The following is a 21147-nucleotide window of genomic DNA, read 5'->3' as shown; positions in this document are numbered from 1 at the left end:
AGAGATGAGTAGTGAGAAGAAAGCATTCCCATTTATTAGATTTATGTAGAAAAGTTATGAAGTAATTCCAATATTTTAATAACTGGAGATAAACGGCATATAAGGCAAGCAGTCAGTAAAGGCAAGTAAAATATCTTGAAATCTTTTGGTCAGAGTTGCCAGAAAATGTGCATTAAAATGGATGTTAATGGAAGTGGAAAATCTTGTTCCCTTGATAGTAATTGTGGAGAAGGGTAATCAAGTTTAAGAAAAATCTTTCAAGTTAAATAGCTGATTAAATAGCCACTACCTAGATACTTTGGTTACTATCAGCCATCAGGTTTTAAAGAATAGTTCTTTTATTTCACTCCCTCCAATTCTATTTAGCTGTTACATCAAGTACACCTGGTACTATGCTGTTGCTCAATACTTAACTGGAATAGAGTCGGTTATGCACAGTGCAACTTCCTGTTAAAATTAATTCGTAAATAACAACAGCAAATTATATAGATCCTGAATTTTAAACCTCTAAACAATAGAGTCTGATTGCTTCAAGAATTTTTTTTTCTTTATAATCACTTGTGATGATAAAATGCATGAACTAAATCATGGAGATCATATTTCTGAACTTCAGTATATCTTTGTTGTGCAGTGTTTAAAAAAATACTAAAAGCTTTTGTTTTAAAAAAATAAATTGCTATGATGTGGCACAGAATAATGCTAGTAGAGAGCTGCTTTGTTATTTGTAGAATTCAATTTCAGTTACTATTTGCTCTTGCTTGCTTTTCTTGGCTGCAATGTACGATTATTCTGTCTTACCAGATAACAGAACTGTTGTATATGGAGGAACCGAAGGCTGAACAAGAAACTGGTAGAGTTTCAATTTCTATGATTGTAACTTATCCACAAATCCGTTCTTCTGAGTAATGATAGGTTTGAGGGATTACAACTGTAAACATTGATTATTTCTTTTTGAAAGTGAAATTTGAAAACATGTTGGGTAAAAAGTTTACCCAGATGATCACAGTATATTTTGTGGAATCCATGAGATTTTATTAGTGTTTTTCCTTTTTAATGAAAAATGTACTTGAGATGCTTATATAGTAAGTAAAATGAACAGATTACAGGGATAATGTAATCAAGCATTTACAGATGGGGGTAAGATTCTTTTTTAGAAGGGCATTAATACAAATATTTTTAAGAAGCTATTAATTTAATAGCTTTTTGTAATGTTTTAATAATCAAAGTTACATTGTGACAAAAATATTTTCAGTAATAAAATTCAGTACACATCACTATGTAGTTTATTGAAATCTCATTTATTCTTCCTTGATGCTTCAGTCAAAATTAATACTGTTAACCTATATAGTATCGTTTGTTAAACTTAAATTTCATCGGCTAATAAGGAGCTCCCCACAGGATTATTGGAGCTGGTGATTAAATATCATTTAATATTCTTTATTGTCTTTCATTCACTAACTTCAGTAAAACACTGGAAATAATAAGAAATACATGGGGCTGTGCCTATAAAGCTTTAAAAAGCTCCATTTCTTTTTGAGTAAATGACAAAATATTTATGGCAACTATTTTGGGATGGTGGGCAGGAAAGTGGGGGAGGGGCCCTGGGCAGTGCTGCTTTTGTCACACAGCCATGGAAAAATAGACCGAAGAAAGATTTTGTTCTGAAAAGCTGTCATTCGGTTTGAAAATAATTAATATTCCTTTCACTCACCAGTTAGATATGTGCTCCCAAACCACATAATCTCTACGCCTCAGTGATCATTGTTGCCATTTCAGAGCCTCTCATCAGGGTGACATCTCACACCAAAATGATTTCTTATAAATTAATCTTGATAACATGACAGTGTCAGTAATTTTAGTGGAATGCTTTCTCTTGTCTTCCCCTCACCCTCCACCCCCACCTCGCAGAAAATATTGGCCGTTTTCTTTATTCCTTGATTGACAACATGACTGACTCAGAGGTACAGGACAAGGAGGAGCAGTTGAGACAATACTTCCATCAGCTGCAGAAGATGGTACTACTTTATTTTTTTGCTACATAATGCCCGTCCTTCCTGACATGTATCTATTAGATTTGAAATTGTAGCTTTTAAGTACAGCCAGACCACTTCTCAATGGCATGCAAGTGTTGGAGATTTAAATTATGTCTGAAATTTGTGTAACAGATTTTTTTTTTCAGTTGGGTTGTATTTTTAAAACTCACATGACTTTCTCCACCTCTTCCTACAGAATATAACGATTCTTCCTGCCTACTACAAAGGTATTCGCAAACTGCTGACTGAATTCAACGTTCCCAGTTTAATTAAGGTCTGTAATAGCAAATGTTATTTTATATATAATTATATAAAACATACATATATACAAACATATTCATTCCAAATGTATAGTTACCTTAAAAATTAATATGCCTGATGTATAAAATTAGTTTTATTTAATCCTTTTCTGAAATGTGGAAGCCTATTTTAGACAGAGAATGCTAAAGTTTTAGGAGACAAATAAGACAGAGCAACTCTTAAATGTTGATAGCAATCTTAATAGCAAAACAAAACCACACATTTATTGAGTTTTTAATTTATCATAAGCATATTGATGCTTATATTCAAATACGTATCAAGCCATTAATTATATTTTATGGTATAATTTTATTGACTACTGATGAGCAATTATTAAGTGTATGTACACAATTTAAATATGTTAGCATTAAATAATTTTCCTACGTAACCAGAATACATGGATTTCAATTTTAATTGTACAAAAAAAAGGACTTTCAATCCTAGCAATAGTAAAAATATGCATTAGTTGAGGACTTTCTACCTGGTATTTCTGACTTTTCCATAAATTGATTTGAAACCTTAAATGCTTGGTTGCTATGAGTTAGTTTTTTCTTAAGGATAGAGCTATTTACAGTTAAGAATTTCAGGCCATGTTTATACCATGCTGATGCAGAAGATGAAGGAATATACAAATTAGTCTGTCCTCACTTGCATTGGAATTGCACAGAGAACAAAGAAGAATGGGAGATCTGCTCCCAGTGGGAGATGCCTATTTAAGACCAGTATGAATCCTAGAGCAGTACATGACTGATACAACTCAACGTCATTTCTCACAACTGAGATAACAGAAAAACATTTTTCAAAAGTGTAACATTAGGTTTTCCTTTGTACTTTGCACATAACCCCTGCAAATATAAAAGTATTCCAGTATAAATGTCAATAACACACATTGTCACTGGGATTTGTTTTATTGTAAAACATCATTTGAATATCTTTCTATCCTTTTACCTTAGTCCTTGATTAATTCACATCATTTGGAGGAGAAACTTCAACAACTTAAAGCTGAAAACAAATCTATTGGAGATGTTCTAAAGAACTTTATAGTTGCTCTGTGTTCAGAAAAGGTAATTTTCAGCAGATTTGTTTATTAACAAAGTGTGATAAGTAAATTAAATACTTCTAACTACGTATAGCACCATCAGTATAAATGACACTTTACAGAGTAACCCAAGTAAAATACAAATCCTAGCCACAGGAGACCTCATATAGGTAGGTGGGGAGAGACTTAGGGAGAGATTATAAAAATAATTAGAGCTCAAAATGAACAAATACATTTACATGTGTTTGTTTCTTGTCAAACTACAAATTCATGTAGGTGATTAAGGAAAACTAATGTCTTCTGGATTTCAGTTTTGCTCCTTGCAAATCTAAAGTATTAAAAAATTAGGGAAAAAACTCTCAGTACTGATTTTTAGTTACCTTGTGAATGACATGTTTTGAGATTGTGGAAGTCTGTTAATGGTAATCTGCAAAATGAATGATAGTAACAGCTGTGAAAGGTTTATCATACATGCCAAGTGTCCTTTCAAGCCACGGCTCTGGTCTCTTACAACTAGATTGTCAAGCAACTGATACATGTGTAATAATTTGCAAGTCAAATATTAAAAGGTGGTTAATGTGGGGACTGAAATTCCATTATTTTCTTGAAGAAAAGCTTTCTGAGATGCAGAGGCTCTTGTCTTCATTAGCAGGCATCCATCCAACTGTAATTCATATTTTTGTATAGAACTTCAGAAATCAGTGAAAGCATATATTGCAATACAGGGTGAAAGTTTATAATGGACATATTTAAACTATTTACTAATTTATAAAAGATTCATATGCACACAAATGTAAAGCATATGAATTGCTAAGAAGCAGTGCAAAGTGTAAGTATATATAAATAAATGTAATTTCCTAGTAGAATATAAAATGTCATGTTGATTTTCTTTTTCTAGTTCATATCTTTTACTTAATGTTCCTTCTAGAATATGCAGAAAGCTCTTGAAGTAAAAGCCAAATATGAATTCGACATGAATTCTGTGGGCTATGGAGCCTTAATACGCCTATGCTGTCAAAATGATAATGTAGAGGAAGCAATGAACTTGAAAGAAGAATTGTAAGTACACTGGCACTGAAAGATGTCACAGAGATTTATGCTGATATACAGACCTTATTGAATTAAGTAGGTTGAGTATTATCACTCCCATACATTTTTAAATAGCTTATCCCACACAAAATATTTTCTGCTGAAATTCAAAATTGATTGTGTAAGCTGTCATGATTACACAATCGTTTTGTGCCAGCACTTTTGTTAGTGATTTGTGCTCATATTACTCTGTATTGTATTTTACTCTATTTCTGATGAAGTCTTAGAATCCATCTTGGTATCTAGATTTAGATTCTAGATTAGTCATACATCTACAGTACAGATTACTGCAATTCTTGTAAGTGGTATTTTAATCATTTCAAACAGCAGCAACTTGACTGTGAATCAAATCCCAGCTAAACTTGTAATAACTGAATTGTCAAGGAGCAAAGTGCTTTTCAGCACTTCATTTTCTCTTTTTAGTTTTTTTTTTTAAATGTATTCTTGAGATATTTGTTTTAAATTAAAACAAATAGGTATAATAAACTAAAATGGTTTAAGATTTTCCCTTGGTTCTTTTGGCATTAAAAGATTGTGGTTCAGTGGTGTGACTGATTTGGAATTGGGTTTACCGTAAAATCTGTATGCCTGAAGAATATTCCTTTGTTAGTGGAATATTATAATAAGATAAATAAAATTCATTAGAGGAAGTCCTTGGCTTATGTCCAGTTCATTCAGTGACTGTTCAGACTTAATAGTGGTGGTGAAAAAAAAATGATATACGAGTGATCTTGAAGTTCCAGCCATTGTAGCTCATAATGTGATCACTATCTGGGTGGGTGCTTGACTTGAAAGTATGACATTGCAAGAAGCCATGGTCATGTGATCACAATTTGTAAGCTTCCCTACCAGTCTCCCACAAACAAAGAAAATGGGGAAGCCAGCAGGGAAGATTGCAAGTCACTACAATAAATCTGTGATGACCCAGGGCATGGCACAGAGGCAATGCAGTCAGCTGGCAATTCAAACTGCCCTTTAATTGTTCCAAATTTTCCCCAAATGCTCCCACGTTTCTGGCAAGCCCCAGAACAAAGTAAGACACACACCTTCAGCAGCCTCTGACTGCAAGTAGTTTCACATACAGTTAGAATAGAAGAGTAATTTACTCAAGGCCACGTAGATAACAAGGAATGAAACGTACATCCAAAATCTAATGAGTCTGTGGAAATACAAGCTTGCCTGAGCAGTTTCAGAAGAGAAGCCAAAATTCAATCCAAGTTCTTTGAACACCAAATCAAGTTTGTCAGCCAGTCCAATGATCAGAGTTTCAGGGTTTCCAAGCAGAAATCACAACATAGAACAAGAGATCAGAGAGTTGTGCAACAGCACACAAAAACTCCCAAGAAATCAGCATTTGTTCCTGACAAATGCCCCTCCCCACAGCATCTCCTTAAGTCTCAGTCTCCAAGTGTGCTTTGTGGAGAGGAGTGAGGCTGCATTGTTTCCTCCTCCTCTCTATTCTCCGTGCTCTAGGATCAGGAGGGGGTGGCCCTTGTTCATCACCTGAGGTCTGTCTCATGTTCATCCGGTCCCAATCCTGAAATGCCCTGGCCTGCCTCAACGTGCTCTTCCCCACATCCCTCTGAAGCCACAGACACCCTGACCTCCATAGGCTCCAGTTCCAGCTCATTTTCCTCAGCAGATTCAGGCTCCAACAGAGGCTTGACAAAATCTTTCCGGGCTTTCCTGTGCTCATTCGGTCTTATGTTTTGCAGTCTTCCTGTGCTCTCATGGTGCTGAAACACCCCACTTTCTCCAACTAGCATGTAGCCTGCACCAGGGCCCCAACAGCACCCATCCACTCGTTACTTGGGACTCACACATCTTCCTGCTTAATGTCCCATACCTCTTGAGACTACAACAACACCTTGGACTGTTGGGATGGTCATCACTAAGCAATGCAATCACATGACACCATGTTTTACAACCACATCACTCAGCAGTAGCAATCCCAATCCCTACACATAAGTGTCATTAAATTCAGCTAGCATAAGCTTAGTTGTACTTGGGTCCTAGTGTAATTATAAATATAATGGACATTTGATATCAGTGGGATCTTAATTCATGTTAACTTTGATATAGCCCATTAATAGTGTTGCTTGATAATGTACCTCAACTTGCCTTCTCTTTTTGTACATATTTTATATAAATTTTAAATATACAGTATTTTCTTTCTTTAAAAAAGAGATTAAAAGCAAAGGCACTGCCCTTTTAGTCTTTTCAATACTTGGTTTCTTTTTACATTCATCTCTCAAGCTCTCCATTAATGCACCTGGATTTAATTTGATTTCTTCAAACAAATATGCTTCTGTCAGTATCTTAATGTTTCAGTAATAATATTATCATTTTATCCAGTTACTGGGACTATTTCATCCCATGTACTATTTCTAGGTGAACATGTATCAGCTTGTACATTGAGATTATTCCAATATGACATAAGAATTTATTTATTTTTTATATACTTTAGTTGCCGTAAAGATTCATCTGATATTCTTGAATTAAGCACTTACCTAGAATTGATTAAGATTTTGGTGAAACATGAAAGACTGGATGGTAAGCATGCTTTCTTTCAATGTATATTACTGTTATATAATACATATATCTTGCCACCAGAATAAAAATATTAATGGTATATCATGTCCTACAAAGTGCTTGAACATTTTACATCTAAATTTGCATGTGAATTCAACCAGAGATACTTGGACAATGTAGACCATTAGTTTTAATGGACTGGCAAGCTTGTCATTTACATTTACACAGCTCAGTGCTTTTTGCATTTCTGCCGCTAGTTTTTATTAGCACTGCTGTTAGGATTGAGTTTGAAGATCATGACTTATGGCACAAATTGTGTATATGCCTCGACTAATGGCCTTGTTTTTCCTTAAGAAGGTGTGAAGCCTGAGTATAAAGCCTGTAAACATAACCTCTTTGAAAAATGTCTAAGTGCTCTTGGAGAAAAATGATTTTTTAAAAAGAAATACATTATAGGATTAGATCTTAAAATTGTGTGTTACAAAACTTGTAATCTGTAAGTTATTGGCATAGTTAATTAGAAGAAAATACTCTGACAGCGACTATTGAATTCAAATATGAGATTCTGTTAGACAATTTATATTAAATTTCTTTATTTGAAAGAGAAAAGTGTGTGTGTGTGTGTGTGTGTAATGTAATATTGTGTATGTATGTTTTAGAGTGGTTATTTTCATAAAAGGAGTTGATATTTAGATCAGATACCTATATAATTAAAAGGTGCTATTATGTCAAGCTTTCAAAAGCCCATACCATTCTGCAGGAAATATTTCAACAGATGCTTTTATGTAAAGTAGTCAAAACATTTTGCTTGTGCAGTAATTAAGAACATTACAAAAATGCTCTTATTCCATATATGAAAATGTTTGTTTCTGCCTTTCTAATGAAGATTAATGAACCTAATGTTTTAACATGCAGTCTCTTAGAAAGCTTTCATTGGCTCTCCTTGGCTAATTAGTATCGACACAGCAAACAGGCCCTATCGGTATCAGACCATTAGTCTGGTTCTATATACAGTGTAAACACATCTTTATTATTTGGCCTCGTGACAAGCCATCTGCCGAAGAAACAATGGTGTGATTTAGCAGATGTTAGCACCAAACGATAAAAGCATCCATTTAGCAGGATCTTGTTGCTATAGGGCAGACTCTACAGGGTTATGTGGTGCAGAGTGGGCTCACAGTTCCCATCTGTAATTTGTAGTCAAAGTTGCAGCAAAATGATAAAACCATGCCTTGTGGATTCATAATTGTAGTCTCGTTTAGAAATGCAAGTAGTAATTAACTTGAAATTGGCATTATACACCAGAATTTACATCCCTGCTGGTTTTTGAAAGGCTGTTTTAATAGCAGTTTGTTTTTTTCTGTATATAAAATTACCTAACGGGGTTTTTTTTTTTTTTGCTGTGGTTTATTGTAGATGCTATTAACATTTTCAAGGAGATGAAAGAGAAGAATGTCTGTATTAAAAATTTAGCTGTCACACAGTGTTTTCATATCCTTAATAACGTAGCCTTCAAAGGTGAAGTTGAAAAGGTGAATCAGCTGCATGAGGCTATGGTAGACCTGTTGTTACCAGAGTCTTCTGTAAAATTGTGTTCGCCCCTCGTTACTGTTCACTTGAAGAGGTAAGTTGCTTGACACCGGTAGTTAACTAAAGAAGCAAAAAAACTTACTTTCGTGTTTACATTTTACACAACAATCTTTACATGCTTTCTTTATACTGCAGTTCTACAAGCCTATATTTAGAGAACCTCATTAAACCCAATAATTAACTGCAGTTGCTGCTGTTATTGTTGTTGTGTCATCATGACCATCATATCTTTTATGTTTACAGTATTGCTTCCATTTTCTGAACCTAATAATATCAAAGAAGCAAAAGATGTTTCAGATTGCTGCATTCTCTAAGAATTATCAGTGTTCCCAAAACTGCCACAAGCTAATAAAATTGGGTTTGAGTCTAGCTTACTTCCTCATGACTAACATAGATATATCTATTTAGTTTCCTTAGCGTCCTTGGTTTTCTATTGCCTTCTTCAAAGCTGTTTTTTTTTTTCAGCTTCCCAGAGTAGTCTTTAGCATGTGGCACAACTGGCCAACTTATATTCCTATTTCAGGTAAACAGTGTTTCCTGGATCTGTAAATAGCATTAGGCTAATGGTAAGACTGTGGGGCACTTTAGAAAGTGAAGTAAAATTTCCTTCTGAATCATTGCACAAGGTGTTGAGACCTGACAGCTTTTTTGAGGATAGAGTGCCAGCACTCCAAATGCTTCCCCTTATCAACTAATCAAGCACAAAATGCATTTTAATTACCACGTTCTCCTATCTTCATTTACCAAACAGGTATGCAGAAATCCTTTAAAATTACTATTTGGGACAATTATTGGAAACTGCTCTTATCTGGACATTCCCTCTATTCCTTCTAAGAGCAGATTTACAGTTCTCGGTACCAATAGCTTTCAACAGACACCTTCTTGCGAGATCATAGATATCAGTTCATCAGTTTAAACAATGGAGTCTATTCCATAAATTCTGCAAAGTTACATTGACATAATGGGGCATTTAGTGAATTTTTTTTTCTCTTTCAAGAGCAGTGCATAAGAATTTCATTTTAATATGTGCCATTGTGTATATAGGAAAATGACAATAAAGGTTATTCAATTCAATTCAATATCTTACTGAGGAGGATCAAAAAGAAAAGAAAAATACCATATGACCAAGCCTTTTCTAAGCCCAAAATACATGTGACACTGACTGTTTGGGACCTAATCGTAGAGTAGCATGCCAAGTCAAGAAATTACAAGAGGATACAGCTTGGAAAGTCTATCCTAGACAGATTTTTTTTTTTTTTGTCACACATGCAGTCACATCAGTCTCTTGCATGTTCTAGAGCATAATGATTGCTTTCTATTAGCTTCCTCTCCAGTCTCAAAGACTGACATCAACATTTGTGCAATGTTAGGATGGTTGGTAAATAGTTACAAAGCAGCTCTGGTGGAATATTCCATTTTTAATTATCACCAACAAACATTTACTGTTTTAAGAGGTTGGTATGAGCAGCAATGTCTGTGCACAACCCTATTGTGGGAGACAATATGGAAGTCTGAGAATTATACTTTGAATTCATTTCAATCTAAAACTTCATCTTGCTCCCAAATGCTAAGGTGGAGGATGCTTCCTCTTCACTGAGCATGTCCAGAAACCTCAGTAAAAAGAACCAACAATGCAGAATGTAGATTGAAAAATATAGGATATAGTAGCTTCCTTAATTCTAATTCTGTGTTTCCCAAATTGTTGAAGATATGTGTGTTAAACCATCTTCAATATTTTCTTAATTCCCATTTTTATATATCGCCATTATACTAGAAAGCGTGTTGGTCAAGCTGCAATAGTTATTCATTCATTCAATTTATACTGCTATCCATCATCTCACGTGTGTCTCTGGGCAGCTAGCATACTTAAAAACAAATTAAATAATTAAAACCATAAAATGTAATCCACGGGAGAATGCAGTCCATACGTTACGAACAGATATCTTTCAAATACAAGGTACAGTGAGGGAAACATTTTTTTGATCCCCTGCTGATTTTGTATGTTTACCCAGTGACAAAGAAATGGTCAGTCTATAATTTTAATGGTAGGTTTATTTTAACAGTGAGAGACAGAATAACAACAAAAAAAATCCAGAAAAATGCATTTCAAAAAAGTTATAAATTTATTTGCATTTTATGAGTGAAATAAGTATTTGATCCCCTATCAGCAAGATTTCTGGCTTCCGAGTGTCTTTTATACAGGTAACAAGTTGAGATTAGGAGCATTCTTTAAAGGGGGTGCTCCTAATATTAGCTTGTTACCTGTATAAAAGACACCTGTCCACAGAAGCAATCAATCAATCAGATTCCAAACTCTCCACCATGGCCAAGACCAAAGAGCTGTCCAAGGATGTCAGGGACAAGATTGTAGACCTACAGAAGGCTGGAATGGGCTACAAGACTAGGTTGGTGAGAAAGTGATAACAGTTGATGAGATTATTCGCAAATGAAAGAAACACAAAATAACTGTCAATCTCCCTTGGTCTGGGGCTCCGTGCAAGATCTCACTTTGTGGAGTTTCAATGATCAAGAGAACGGTGAGCAATCAGCCCAGAACTACACGGGAGGATCTTGTCAATGATCTCAAGGCAGCTGGGATCATAGTCACCAAGAAAGCAATTGGTAACACACTACGCTATGAAGGACTGAAATCCTGCACTGCCCGCAAGATCTCCCTGCTCAAGAAAGCACATGCACAGGTCCTTCTGAAGTTTGCCAATGGACATCTGAAGGATTCAGAGGAGAACTGGGTGAAAGTGTTGTGGTCAGATGAGACCAAAATCGAGTTCTTTGGCATCAACTCAACTTGCCGTGTTTGGAGGAGGAGGAATGCTGCTTATAACCCCAAGAACACCATGAGGTGTTCTTGGGGTTATAAGACATGGAGGTGAAACATTATGCTTTTTCTGCTGGGGACAGGACAACTTCACTGCATCAAAGGGACAATGGACAGGGCCATGTACCGTCAAATCTTGGGTGAGAACCTCCTTCCCTCAGCAAGGGCATTGAAAATGGGCCATGGATGGGTGTTCCAGCATGGCAATGTCCCAAAATACACAGCCAAGGCAACAAAGGAGTGGCTCAAGAAGAAGCACATTAAGGTCCTGGAGTGACCTAGCCAGTCTCCATAATCTCATAGAAAATCTGTGGAGGGAGCTGAAGATTTGAGCTGCCAAATCTCAGCCTTGAAACTTTAATGACTTGAAGAGGATCTGCAAAGAGGAGTGGGACAACATCCCTCCTGAGATGTGTGCAAACCTGGTGGCCAACTACAAGAAAAGTCTGACCTCTGTGATTGCCAACAAGGGTTTTGCCAACAAGTACTAAGTCACGTTTTGTGAAGGGGTCAAATACTTATTTCACTCATTAAAATGCAAAACTTGTTTGAAATGCGTTTTTCTGGATTTTTTTTTTTATCTCACTGTTAATAAACCTACCATCAGTGGGCAAACATAAAAAATCAGCACAGGATCAAATACTTTTTTCCCTCACTGTATTTGTAAACAATTTCTGTTTTCCATTCCTGGTTACTAAAGCGTCCCTCTTTTTCTTGTCTCACTGGTCAAGGGTATTTTATGACATGTTGAATGTATTTGTTTCTCTCCTCATGTCAACTTTGAGTTTGTTGTTGGTTTAATAATGTTATTAATAATGCCTTTCCTCAGAGCTCAGGGCATCCTACCTGGGTTCCCTTTTCATTTTCTCCCCTCAACAGCAACCCTGTGAAATAGTTGGGGCTGAGAGACTTAAAGATATTGAATTATTTTAAGCTGGGAGCTCCATTCTGCAAAACTCTGGTTTTAATTGTCATACCGTCAGGAATATTAGGATGGTTTAGAACCCTAAACAGTTTTGGATGCTCCAGACATAGGAAACGGTAGGATTAAGAACAAGCCCCTTATTGCCATTTCAGATTGACTGTAATATTTAAAGGCTTAGCTAAATTTATATGTAACTGTCCTGAATATTTTGTTTATGTACAGATTGGAAAGAGAATGTGAGATGACAACTCTTTATTAGTACTAGTTTTTACATGCATAACCTTTTCCCAAGCTTTTGAATGTGAGAGCTGTGTTTTCACAATGTGTACTGACGAATCGATAGAGAGTTGAGATGGCTTGCACTTCTCCAAATGGAGCTTTTGCACAGTGGGAGGTTGGGATAATGCAATGAAAAAGAATGTCATATTTAAGTACTCTCCGGTTATCTTAAATTTTTATATTTAAAAGTTAATTATTTTTTTATATTAGTAACAAAGCACAAGTAGAAATTATGACCATATGTTTTGTCTAAAGAATTTTATCTTCCTGTGTTTCATTGTGATAAGATCAGATCTACCATATTCTAATATGCAGTTGGAAAGTATGCCACAAGGGGACATAGATGCCAGACCATTATTCATTTTTATAGTAAAGTTTAACATTCTATGAACTTGAATAAGTTATTATGGGGTAAAATCTGTGGGGTTTTTTTTAAATTGGTTGCTGTTGCTTCCTTCCTAGGGTTAAGTGAGAGTGATTGGTCCAAAGTCATCCAGCTAGCTTCATGCTGAAAATGTATTAGAACTCCCAATTTCTAGTCTGTGCCTTAAGCACTACACCAAATTGGTTCTCATTCCTGTTCTTGGTGTAAAATCCAGAGACAGAGGTTCTATCAAGGGGAACATATCCACTGACATCCCCCTCCAATTTTTCCAATATATCTGCCTCTCTGAATATATGGCAAGATCTTTTTATTAGTTGTACATGTCATGTAGGTATCTGCATTCAGTTTTGTCAAGATGCCAGATAAATGGGGCAGCTTCTCAATGGCTCACACTACTCTGTGGTAGTGTGTATAATTGTCAGCCTTACCAGCTAGACCAGATACGAAATATGACCAGATAAGCTAATTCTACTTATCATAAAGCTATATTAACAGAATCTTGAAAGTTTGGTAGTACAGTTTTTCTGCCATCTCCTTTACAGCCTGAAAAACTAGTGACAATCCTTTACAAACCTCTTGCCCTGCCCATTTTGCTGTGCTGTTTCTTACCTGATTGTTTCTTAGGCAGCATTGCACACACCCCACTCCCCAATGTCTCCAAAGATCTTTTCCATATACCATTGCAATAATTTGGCTTACCACAGAGGCATGGCGAAACTTTTAAAATGTGTAAGTGAAAGTGTGTTATTCAAGCTTATTAGATCACGTTCTGATCAGATTTTTTAAAAAGTCCTACTTTCTATTCCTATATTTTCTGGAGTAAGGTTGATGATATCCAGACAGGTTTGTAGCAGTCCTGGGAAATCTCCCCTTTAGCAAAAGAATGTGTGTTTGGGGGGGGGGGTTGGATCCAGAAATAATATTTGTATTCAACCAGGACATCTGACACTCTCAGCATTATTTTGCTATTTAAATATATGTCTAAACTGCCATTTTCCAATGAGTTCTTAAATGGCAAATAAAAAGTGTAATTTTTATATAAAATATTGAAGAGTTATCCCCATATAGTGAACTGAGAGGAAGTACAACTGCAAATATATGAAACACTTTACAATGGTTGAACAGATAATCAGATGTTCAAACACAGGTGTCTTCAAACTTGGCAACTTTAAGACTTGTGGACTTCAACTCCCAGAATTCCTCAGCCAGCCCCTGTCAAAACACATTAGATTTCTTTGAGAAGAGATAACATAAGGAAAGACTTCTCTGATATGTTCATGGCCAGTTTCATCCTGCTGAAGATACTGTGGTGAGGGCTTCCCTTGAAAATATTAGTGCACGGCTATTTCATGTACTGCAGCATGGCTTACCTCAATTTTGGAAAAGGCTATAAGTTTGTAAGATCTTGAGGAAATTTCATTTATTTTTTCCCTTAATATTTCTTAAGCTTTTGGTCTTTTTAATTTTTTAAAGAATCTTTTAAAAATGATAAATAACATTTTTATTTTATTTGGGAATACTTGACATTGTGAAATTTCTTGCTACTCTCACCCTCTTTGACTGGCTATATATATAGCATTTTTTCTGAGCTCTTAATAAAGAATTTTTATGAAAGCTAATAAGGCAACAAGGTTTCTTGACATGATGGTGCTACTTAGGGAACATACAAGTCGTCTTCAACTTACGACCATTCATTCAGTGTCTGAAGTCATACGGGTGCTGAATGAAGGGGCCTACAACTTAAAGTGCCCAAAGTTACTTCCTTTGCAGTGCCCCACAGTAACGTGATCAGAATTTGGGCACTTGACTGCCCGTTCACACTTATAACCACAGAGGCACTATAACTCCCTGATAATATCTCTCTGTGTTCTTTTGGCCTTCTGCCATTGTGTGCTCTGCCACTGGAGAGGATCTAATTCTCCTTGGCTGCTTTATACTCCTCCCCCTCCCCATTTTTTATTTTTCAGCATAAATCCAGCCCTGTCCAGGAACTCTTTGCAAACAGTTGTGGTTTTTTTAATAAATGTTTTATTAATTTTCTATTTTTCACATACAAGTGCTCAATAGACAATGTGATGACTGAGTCCATTAGTACTTCTGTGGTACATATAAGCTTCTTCCAACTAAGTCCACTGTTACACCCGCCAGTACATCCTCTCTTCTTCTGGTAATAATCATTTTGCCGCATTAAGCGGATACAATTCTTATTATTGTTAGTAAACATACAACTGCATATCAACATTTGTTACATTTTTCTAATAATATCAATATCAGTTTAAAATATCTTTTCTAGCCAAAGCATATCTTAATTGCATTTGCACTCAATTTCCACTTATTTAATCCATATCCTATTTTCGCTTTTTTCAATTTTAATTTCCCATCCATGTTTTAAGTATCTCAATCATTTATAATTTTGAAACAAGTTGTATTTGGGCAACCAAAAGCACACTTATTCAAAGTTCTTAATATATTCTTATTTCTCTTTTCATACTAAGATATAATATTCTGATTACAAATCCTAACTATCTAGTTATAATAATACTATTTCTAACAATCTATTCCATATTCAAACCTCTAATTAATAATATGGCATCTTCTCTAATAGATCAAAGCTTCTGTTTCCTTCAATCTTACTCTAGCTTTCTTTCTTTGCCAACTAACTTTCCAAGTCAGTGCATTTGGATCATCAAATAATTCTTTCTCTACTTTTGTATATATTATTTGGAACAAGAGAAACAATTTGGTTAAAGTGTTTTTGGAAGAGCTAGCCCGTTGATATTCATTAAACTGCCTCCCTCCTCCTCCAGTCCCCCACAGTTCTGTTAACGACTTTATCTTCCATTCCATCAGCTCTCCTTCCTTGTCATCCAGTATGTTATGAAACCTTGGTTTATAAAATGTCTTCTCCATTTCCAGAATTATCGTTGTGTCTTCTGAGTTTTCATTTATCTGAGTCTGGTCATTGGTTTCTTCCTTTAGATAGTCAATGTTTGTATCAGCATTCTCTAGTTTTCTTTCTATTTTCTGGAGTTGCTGGTTCCTTCTTTGTAGTTGCTTTCTGAGTTTGTAGGTTTGATTTAGAAAAATGTTCTTTTATCTCCTTTGTGTTATTATTAACCTGCTCACAAGCTAAAGCAATTGATTTTTGTATTAATTTCAACATGGAGAGAATGTCTTTCTGTGTTTCATCAGTATTTTATAAGTAATCTTTATAGATTTATCCAACCAACTGTCCGTTCCTGAGTCTCCCCTAAGCAGATATAGGTAAAATTCAAATTTTTATGTCCACTAAGAAATATATCCTTTCTGTCCAGGGAGAAGAAAGAACCATTGAAGGTTCTTCAATCAAGATTTCTAATCCAAAGCGTTCCATAAGTTTCTTCTACACGAAAATAATTCCACAATACAGTTCTGAAAGTCAGTATTTATGTTCAAAATTCAGACAGGCCACATTTAGAATATTTATCATCTCTGCCACACAGATAAGCAATCCCCGAGCCTGTTTCTTTTCTTTTTTTTTTTTCAGCTAAAATTCTCAGTAGTAAAAGCTTCCAAGGCCAGCCAAAGTCTTATCTAATTCTGGGCTTCAAGCAAAGAGTTGTTTGGATGTATTGCAGCTCAGGGTCCGTCTTTAGTCTTTTTTTGTCCCCATAGTGTGAAGTCACATCCAGCCCAGCCGAAGAGCACAGCACAAAGGGGCGTTTTGGTGCACTGCACCAGAAGCCCCTTAGCCATAGTGCAGCGCAAGGCCCAACCCTGCCCCACCAGTTAGGCTCATCAGTAGTGGGAGCAAGAAGATGGCAGAGATGGGCTAGGGCACCAGAAAGCAGAACAACAGAGGATTCAGAGTACACGGTGATCAGTGAACTAGGGTGGCTGCTACTTTCTGGAGAATGGCAAGAAGCCTAGAGCCATAGGCAGGGTGCAAGGCCATCAAAAGGCCAGAGATGGGGGGGATAGGCAGGTAGGAGGAATTAGAGGCAGAGAAGGTTGGGAGGGACCATCCTGGAATGTTTAGGATCAGCTAACAAGTGGTAAAATTTGCTTAATGATAGCAAATGGGCTTGCTGGAATAGGGGTTGCTAAGTGATATAGTCACATGACATTTCACTTTACGACATTCCTTAGCAACCAAACGTTTTGTCCCAATTGTGGTTGTAACGGAAAAGTACATGTAAAGCCAATCTGAAAGTAAAATTCTATTTACCGGATCAATCATGGGAATGATCCCAATCAGCCAGTGATATTGTGAATAAGATGTCATTGTGATGCTAAATAGCCAGTAAGATTTGGCTGCATGACAGTAACACTGAACGCAAATGAAACCATTCGAGAGAGGAAGCAGTATAAATACATCAATGAACTGCTCCATAGACATTGACAAAACAGTATGGGTATATGTGTTTCAGTAGAGAAAATAGTCTTGAAATGACATTACTAATTTCAGTTCAGCTGTTCTTATGGATCATTTCCTTTGGTATAGTTAAACATAAGAAATATATCTCTCTGTGGAAATATAATCCTTAAGCTATAGGAAAAGTTTGATCTGGAAATCTGTTACCTGATGCTATAGCACAGTGGTGGCAAACCTATGGCACGCGTGCCAGAGGCGGCACTCAGAGCCCTCTCTGTGGGCACGCGCACTGTCACCCCAGCCCCACCTCCCCTTGTGGCCCCCTCCTCACCAGCAGCCCCCCTGGAGGAGAGTCACCCTGGGGTGCGGCCCGCGTGGAGCAGTGCAACCAAGGACAAGTCTCCACCCTTGCGTCCTGTCATGTGCAGTTGATGCTGCGGGGTGTGGGTGGAGGGCGTAGACGCCATAGCACTGCTGAGCTGCCTAGGCGATCTGCAGTGGGCCGTGGAGGCGGTGAGTGGCCCTGCGGGTGGGCAGGGTGGGGGGGAGAGGCGGAGCAGGTGGGACGGGGAGGGGCTGGTTTTTAGGCACTCGGTCTCTAAAAGGTTCACCCTCACTGCTATAGTATTTAATTACACTACAGCTGCCTCTCAGTCATAGTTAAATTCTTTTGACCACTCTGATAAGTAATCAAATCGTTTATGTTATGGTGCTTGAACAATGCTTGTAGCAGGGTTTTTTTTGGAACAGATTTGAACTGAGAGTAAGGAATTTATTAATAATCCTAGCCTAAACTATCTAGTCTTATTTTTAAGATAATTTCTCCATCCCTCCACACTACCGATTTTCCTAATGCTATGGAGAAATTATACATATACCGCCCTTATCAGCTTATATTATATTTATTTCAAATGTCTACATTATTTATGGATTGTTTTCTTCTCACCAACACAATTAAAAAAAAGTGAAGGAAAGGTTTGTCTCTTACTCCATTATTGCAATTAGGAATTTTACATCCTTAGTGCCAAAGGACAAAAGTGGTTCATTTGCCCTAGGGGAACAGAACAGTGATAAGATGATTTTTCGTCAAGGATCATTGGGTCGTAATTAAGTTACATTCATTGCTATTACTTTTTGAAGGCTGATTGGTAAATGACAGGCTTCATGCATTTAGTACGGACAGTGTTCACAGGAGGTTTTTTTTCTCCCTCTGTCAGAAAATCCTGTTGAGCCTGATAATGTAAATGTGGCATTTTATTCTGAACAAAAGGGTAGGGAAATGAGCTATCTTGTCTAATCATTCAGTTGTTTAACACTGACTTCCAGTTTAGACTCAATTGGCTGGAAAGCACTTGACATGTGAAGTTAGTGCTGTTCGGAATTCATGTTTGAGTAAATTTTAAAGTAAGTGACAGCTAAATTGTACCTAGGGAAATTACAAAGCCTTCAACACAGTTAATTTTTTGGGGAGGATTAGTTGTAATTGCAACATGAGTCTCCTTGAAGATTCCTCCTTAAAGCTGATGAACAAGGGGGAGGGGGACGTTTAGCTCTTTTAAGGGCTCTGTTCTCTTAACAGAATAATTTTTTAAGCTGATTGTATCTTCTTGAATTGATTTCCTTCCATGCTAACTTTTGCTTTAGATTTGCAGAGGGGTTTGTTTTTATCATTCTGTTTTTTCCCCCAAAGTCTTCCCCCCCCCCTTTCCCCTTCATTTTTCTCTAGTGATTTCTGGTTTGGGAGCATTCCAATTAGTAAAACCTTAGGTAAATTGCCACTTCACTAATAAGCTATGCAGAACATTAAAACATTTCATTCCAATTAAAATCAATATTTAGCTTCTTATTTTACTTTTTTGATCAAGCAGTCTCCTTGGTTTGTACATCCTGTACATCCATGTTTTTATATCCTGACTAGAAACTGAATTTGAGAAAATGACAAATTTTTTAGTATTAATATTTGTAATAAATTAAAAGTAGAAGAGGTAAAAAAGAATTATGCATGTAGCTGTAATTCACAAATAAATGGTTTCTAATTCGTACAGATAATTTTTAATGTTGCGATTTTTGAAAATGTTTACAGTTAATGAAATGAATTAATTTCATAATTAGATTATTTCCTGTTAAGATTCAGACAGATGAGTTCCAAAATAACATTTGCTTAATCACAAATTAATTCAGTTTTCAATTAAATGTATGAATGAAAAATTAATTCATAATCAAGTAGAGCATATCTAGACTGCATGTTTATCTAGGCAGAAGCCTTATTGCATATTGTAGAATAGATCTCTCAAAACAGTTATGACAATGTACTGCTGGGACTGAAATATATAAACTGGAAGATATGCAAGAAACAATGAAACAGCTTTGTTTAAATAAATGTAGCACTGTATCTCTGAATAGCAAAATGTTCTGACTTTTGTATAAACAATATTAAGAACAATTGTAAAATTATGCTCATGTAACAAAATGTTCAAGTAGGTTGATCTATATTAAAATTTCACCATTGGAAAATATAATTATTTATGGCACTAGGAAGAGCCATGCTAGATCAGATCTAACAATTGTCTAATCTGACATTCTCTTTTCAGAAAGGTCAGCCACATATAAATGGAGATCCCATACCTAAGAAGAATAATAGAAGTTCAGTAGCATCCTTCCAGTTAAGTTCTCTAGCAGTTGCACCTAGTAATGGTTCAAGAAATAAAATTTAGCGAAGATTATAGAAAAATATAAACTAATAATGAATGACCTATTGCAACAAGGGCTAAAATAGGGAAAGTGCCTGGACCAGGATTGAACTGTGGGGTCCTTGGTGCTCTCTGAGCCTGGTTTTTTTTTTTGCAGACATTTCATTATTCATTGCTCTCTCAGAGAATAAACCCCACTCCCTTGTAGCACTGATGAAATTACCTAGTTGGGTAATGAAATGTCTCAAGAAAACAGTCAAGTTGGGAGAGCACCAAGGATTCTAAAGATTAAATAAAAAAAATTTCCAAGATAGAAAGGGATAGGGGTAGGGAACCTTGGCTCTTTTATGACTTGTGGACTTCAACTCCCAGAATTCCTGAGTCAGCATAGCTGGTTGAGGAATTCTGGGTATTGAAATCCACAAGTCATTAAAAGGCCAAGGTTCCCTACCCCTGGACTGGGAGGACTAGGACTGCCTGATTTGAGATTGTATTTTGTAACCTGCAGCTTGGTTTGGTTGAATCAGTGGATGCTACTAAGAAATAAGAGAATCTTAGATCTAGAAGAGCATGACCTGAAGTTTGGATGACATAGCTCTCTATGGTACATTAAAGTTAAAGTAACTTTTAAAAATCACTATATTAAAAGTGCCAAATTGAGCATGTGGAATAGATGTAAACCCAAATTGTACCTAATTTAGCACAAGAAGAGTTTTATAGAAAAGAAATAGCAGGCTAAAAGAAATGGTTAACATATAGAGAGCTATTACATGAGTCTGGAGAATATAAAGTGAAATCAAGAGAACTTGATTGCAGGGGGATTTAGTTTTCAGTAGTTTTCATATGCAGAATTAAAAGGAAGATTTAAAATAGATAACAGGATATTTGGAATTAAACAGCACAAGACAGAATTTGAAATTCAACTATGTAAAATTATGAACATATAATTACTAAAATGTATAGACTGGTGAAATTTGAAATGGAAAAAGAAGTGAAAGAGTGTATGATAAAATAGGTTTAAGAACTTTGCACATAATATATTGCTTGAACAGTGGGAAAATATGTGGCTGAAAGGACTGAAATTTACACTATGCT

At 36.1% G+C, this 21147-nt stretch overlaps 1 protein-coding gene across 1 annotated transcript in view; it reads left to right on the top strand.

The window, feature by feature from the left end:
• The window catches only part of LRPPRC (leucine rich pentatricopeptide repeat containing), a 98286-nt gene that overhangs the window by 34161 nt on the left and 42978 nt on the right, over nucleotides 1-21147 (top strand). The window contains exons 16-22 of the mRNA XM_039357758.1: nucleotides 802-850; nucleotides 1909-2015; nucleotides 2230-2307; nucleotides 3287-3397; nucleotides 4301-4431; nucleotides 6929-7014; nucleotides 8410-8617. Coding sequence (XP_039213692.1) covers nucleotides 802-850; nucleotides 1909-2015; nucleotides 2230-2307; nucleotides 3287-3397; nucleotides 4301-4431; nucleotides 6929-7014; nucleotides 8410-8617 — 770 coding nt within the window. The remainder of the gene's footprint in view (nucleotides 1-801; nucleotides 851-1908; nucleotides 2016-2229; nucleotides 2308-3286; nucleotides 3398-4300; nucleotides 4432-6928; nucleotides 7015-8409; nucleotides 8618-21147) is intronic.

This window comes from Crotalus tigris, unplaced genomic scaffold (assembly GCF_016545835.1).
Source record: "Crotalus tigris isolate CLP2741 ecotype Arizona unplaced genomic scaffold, ASM1654583v1 scf7180000018941.1685476, whole genome shotgun sequence".
Taxonomy (NCBI): Eukaryota; Metazoa; Chordata; class Lepidosauria; order Squamata; family Viperidae; genus Crotalus; species Crotalus tigris.
The sequence above is the reverse complement of the archived record's forward strand: the minus strand, read 5'-3'. Positions and strand labels throughout refer to the sequence as shown.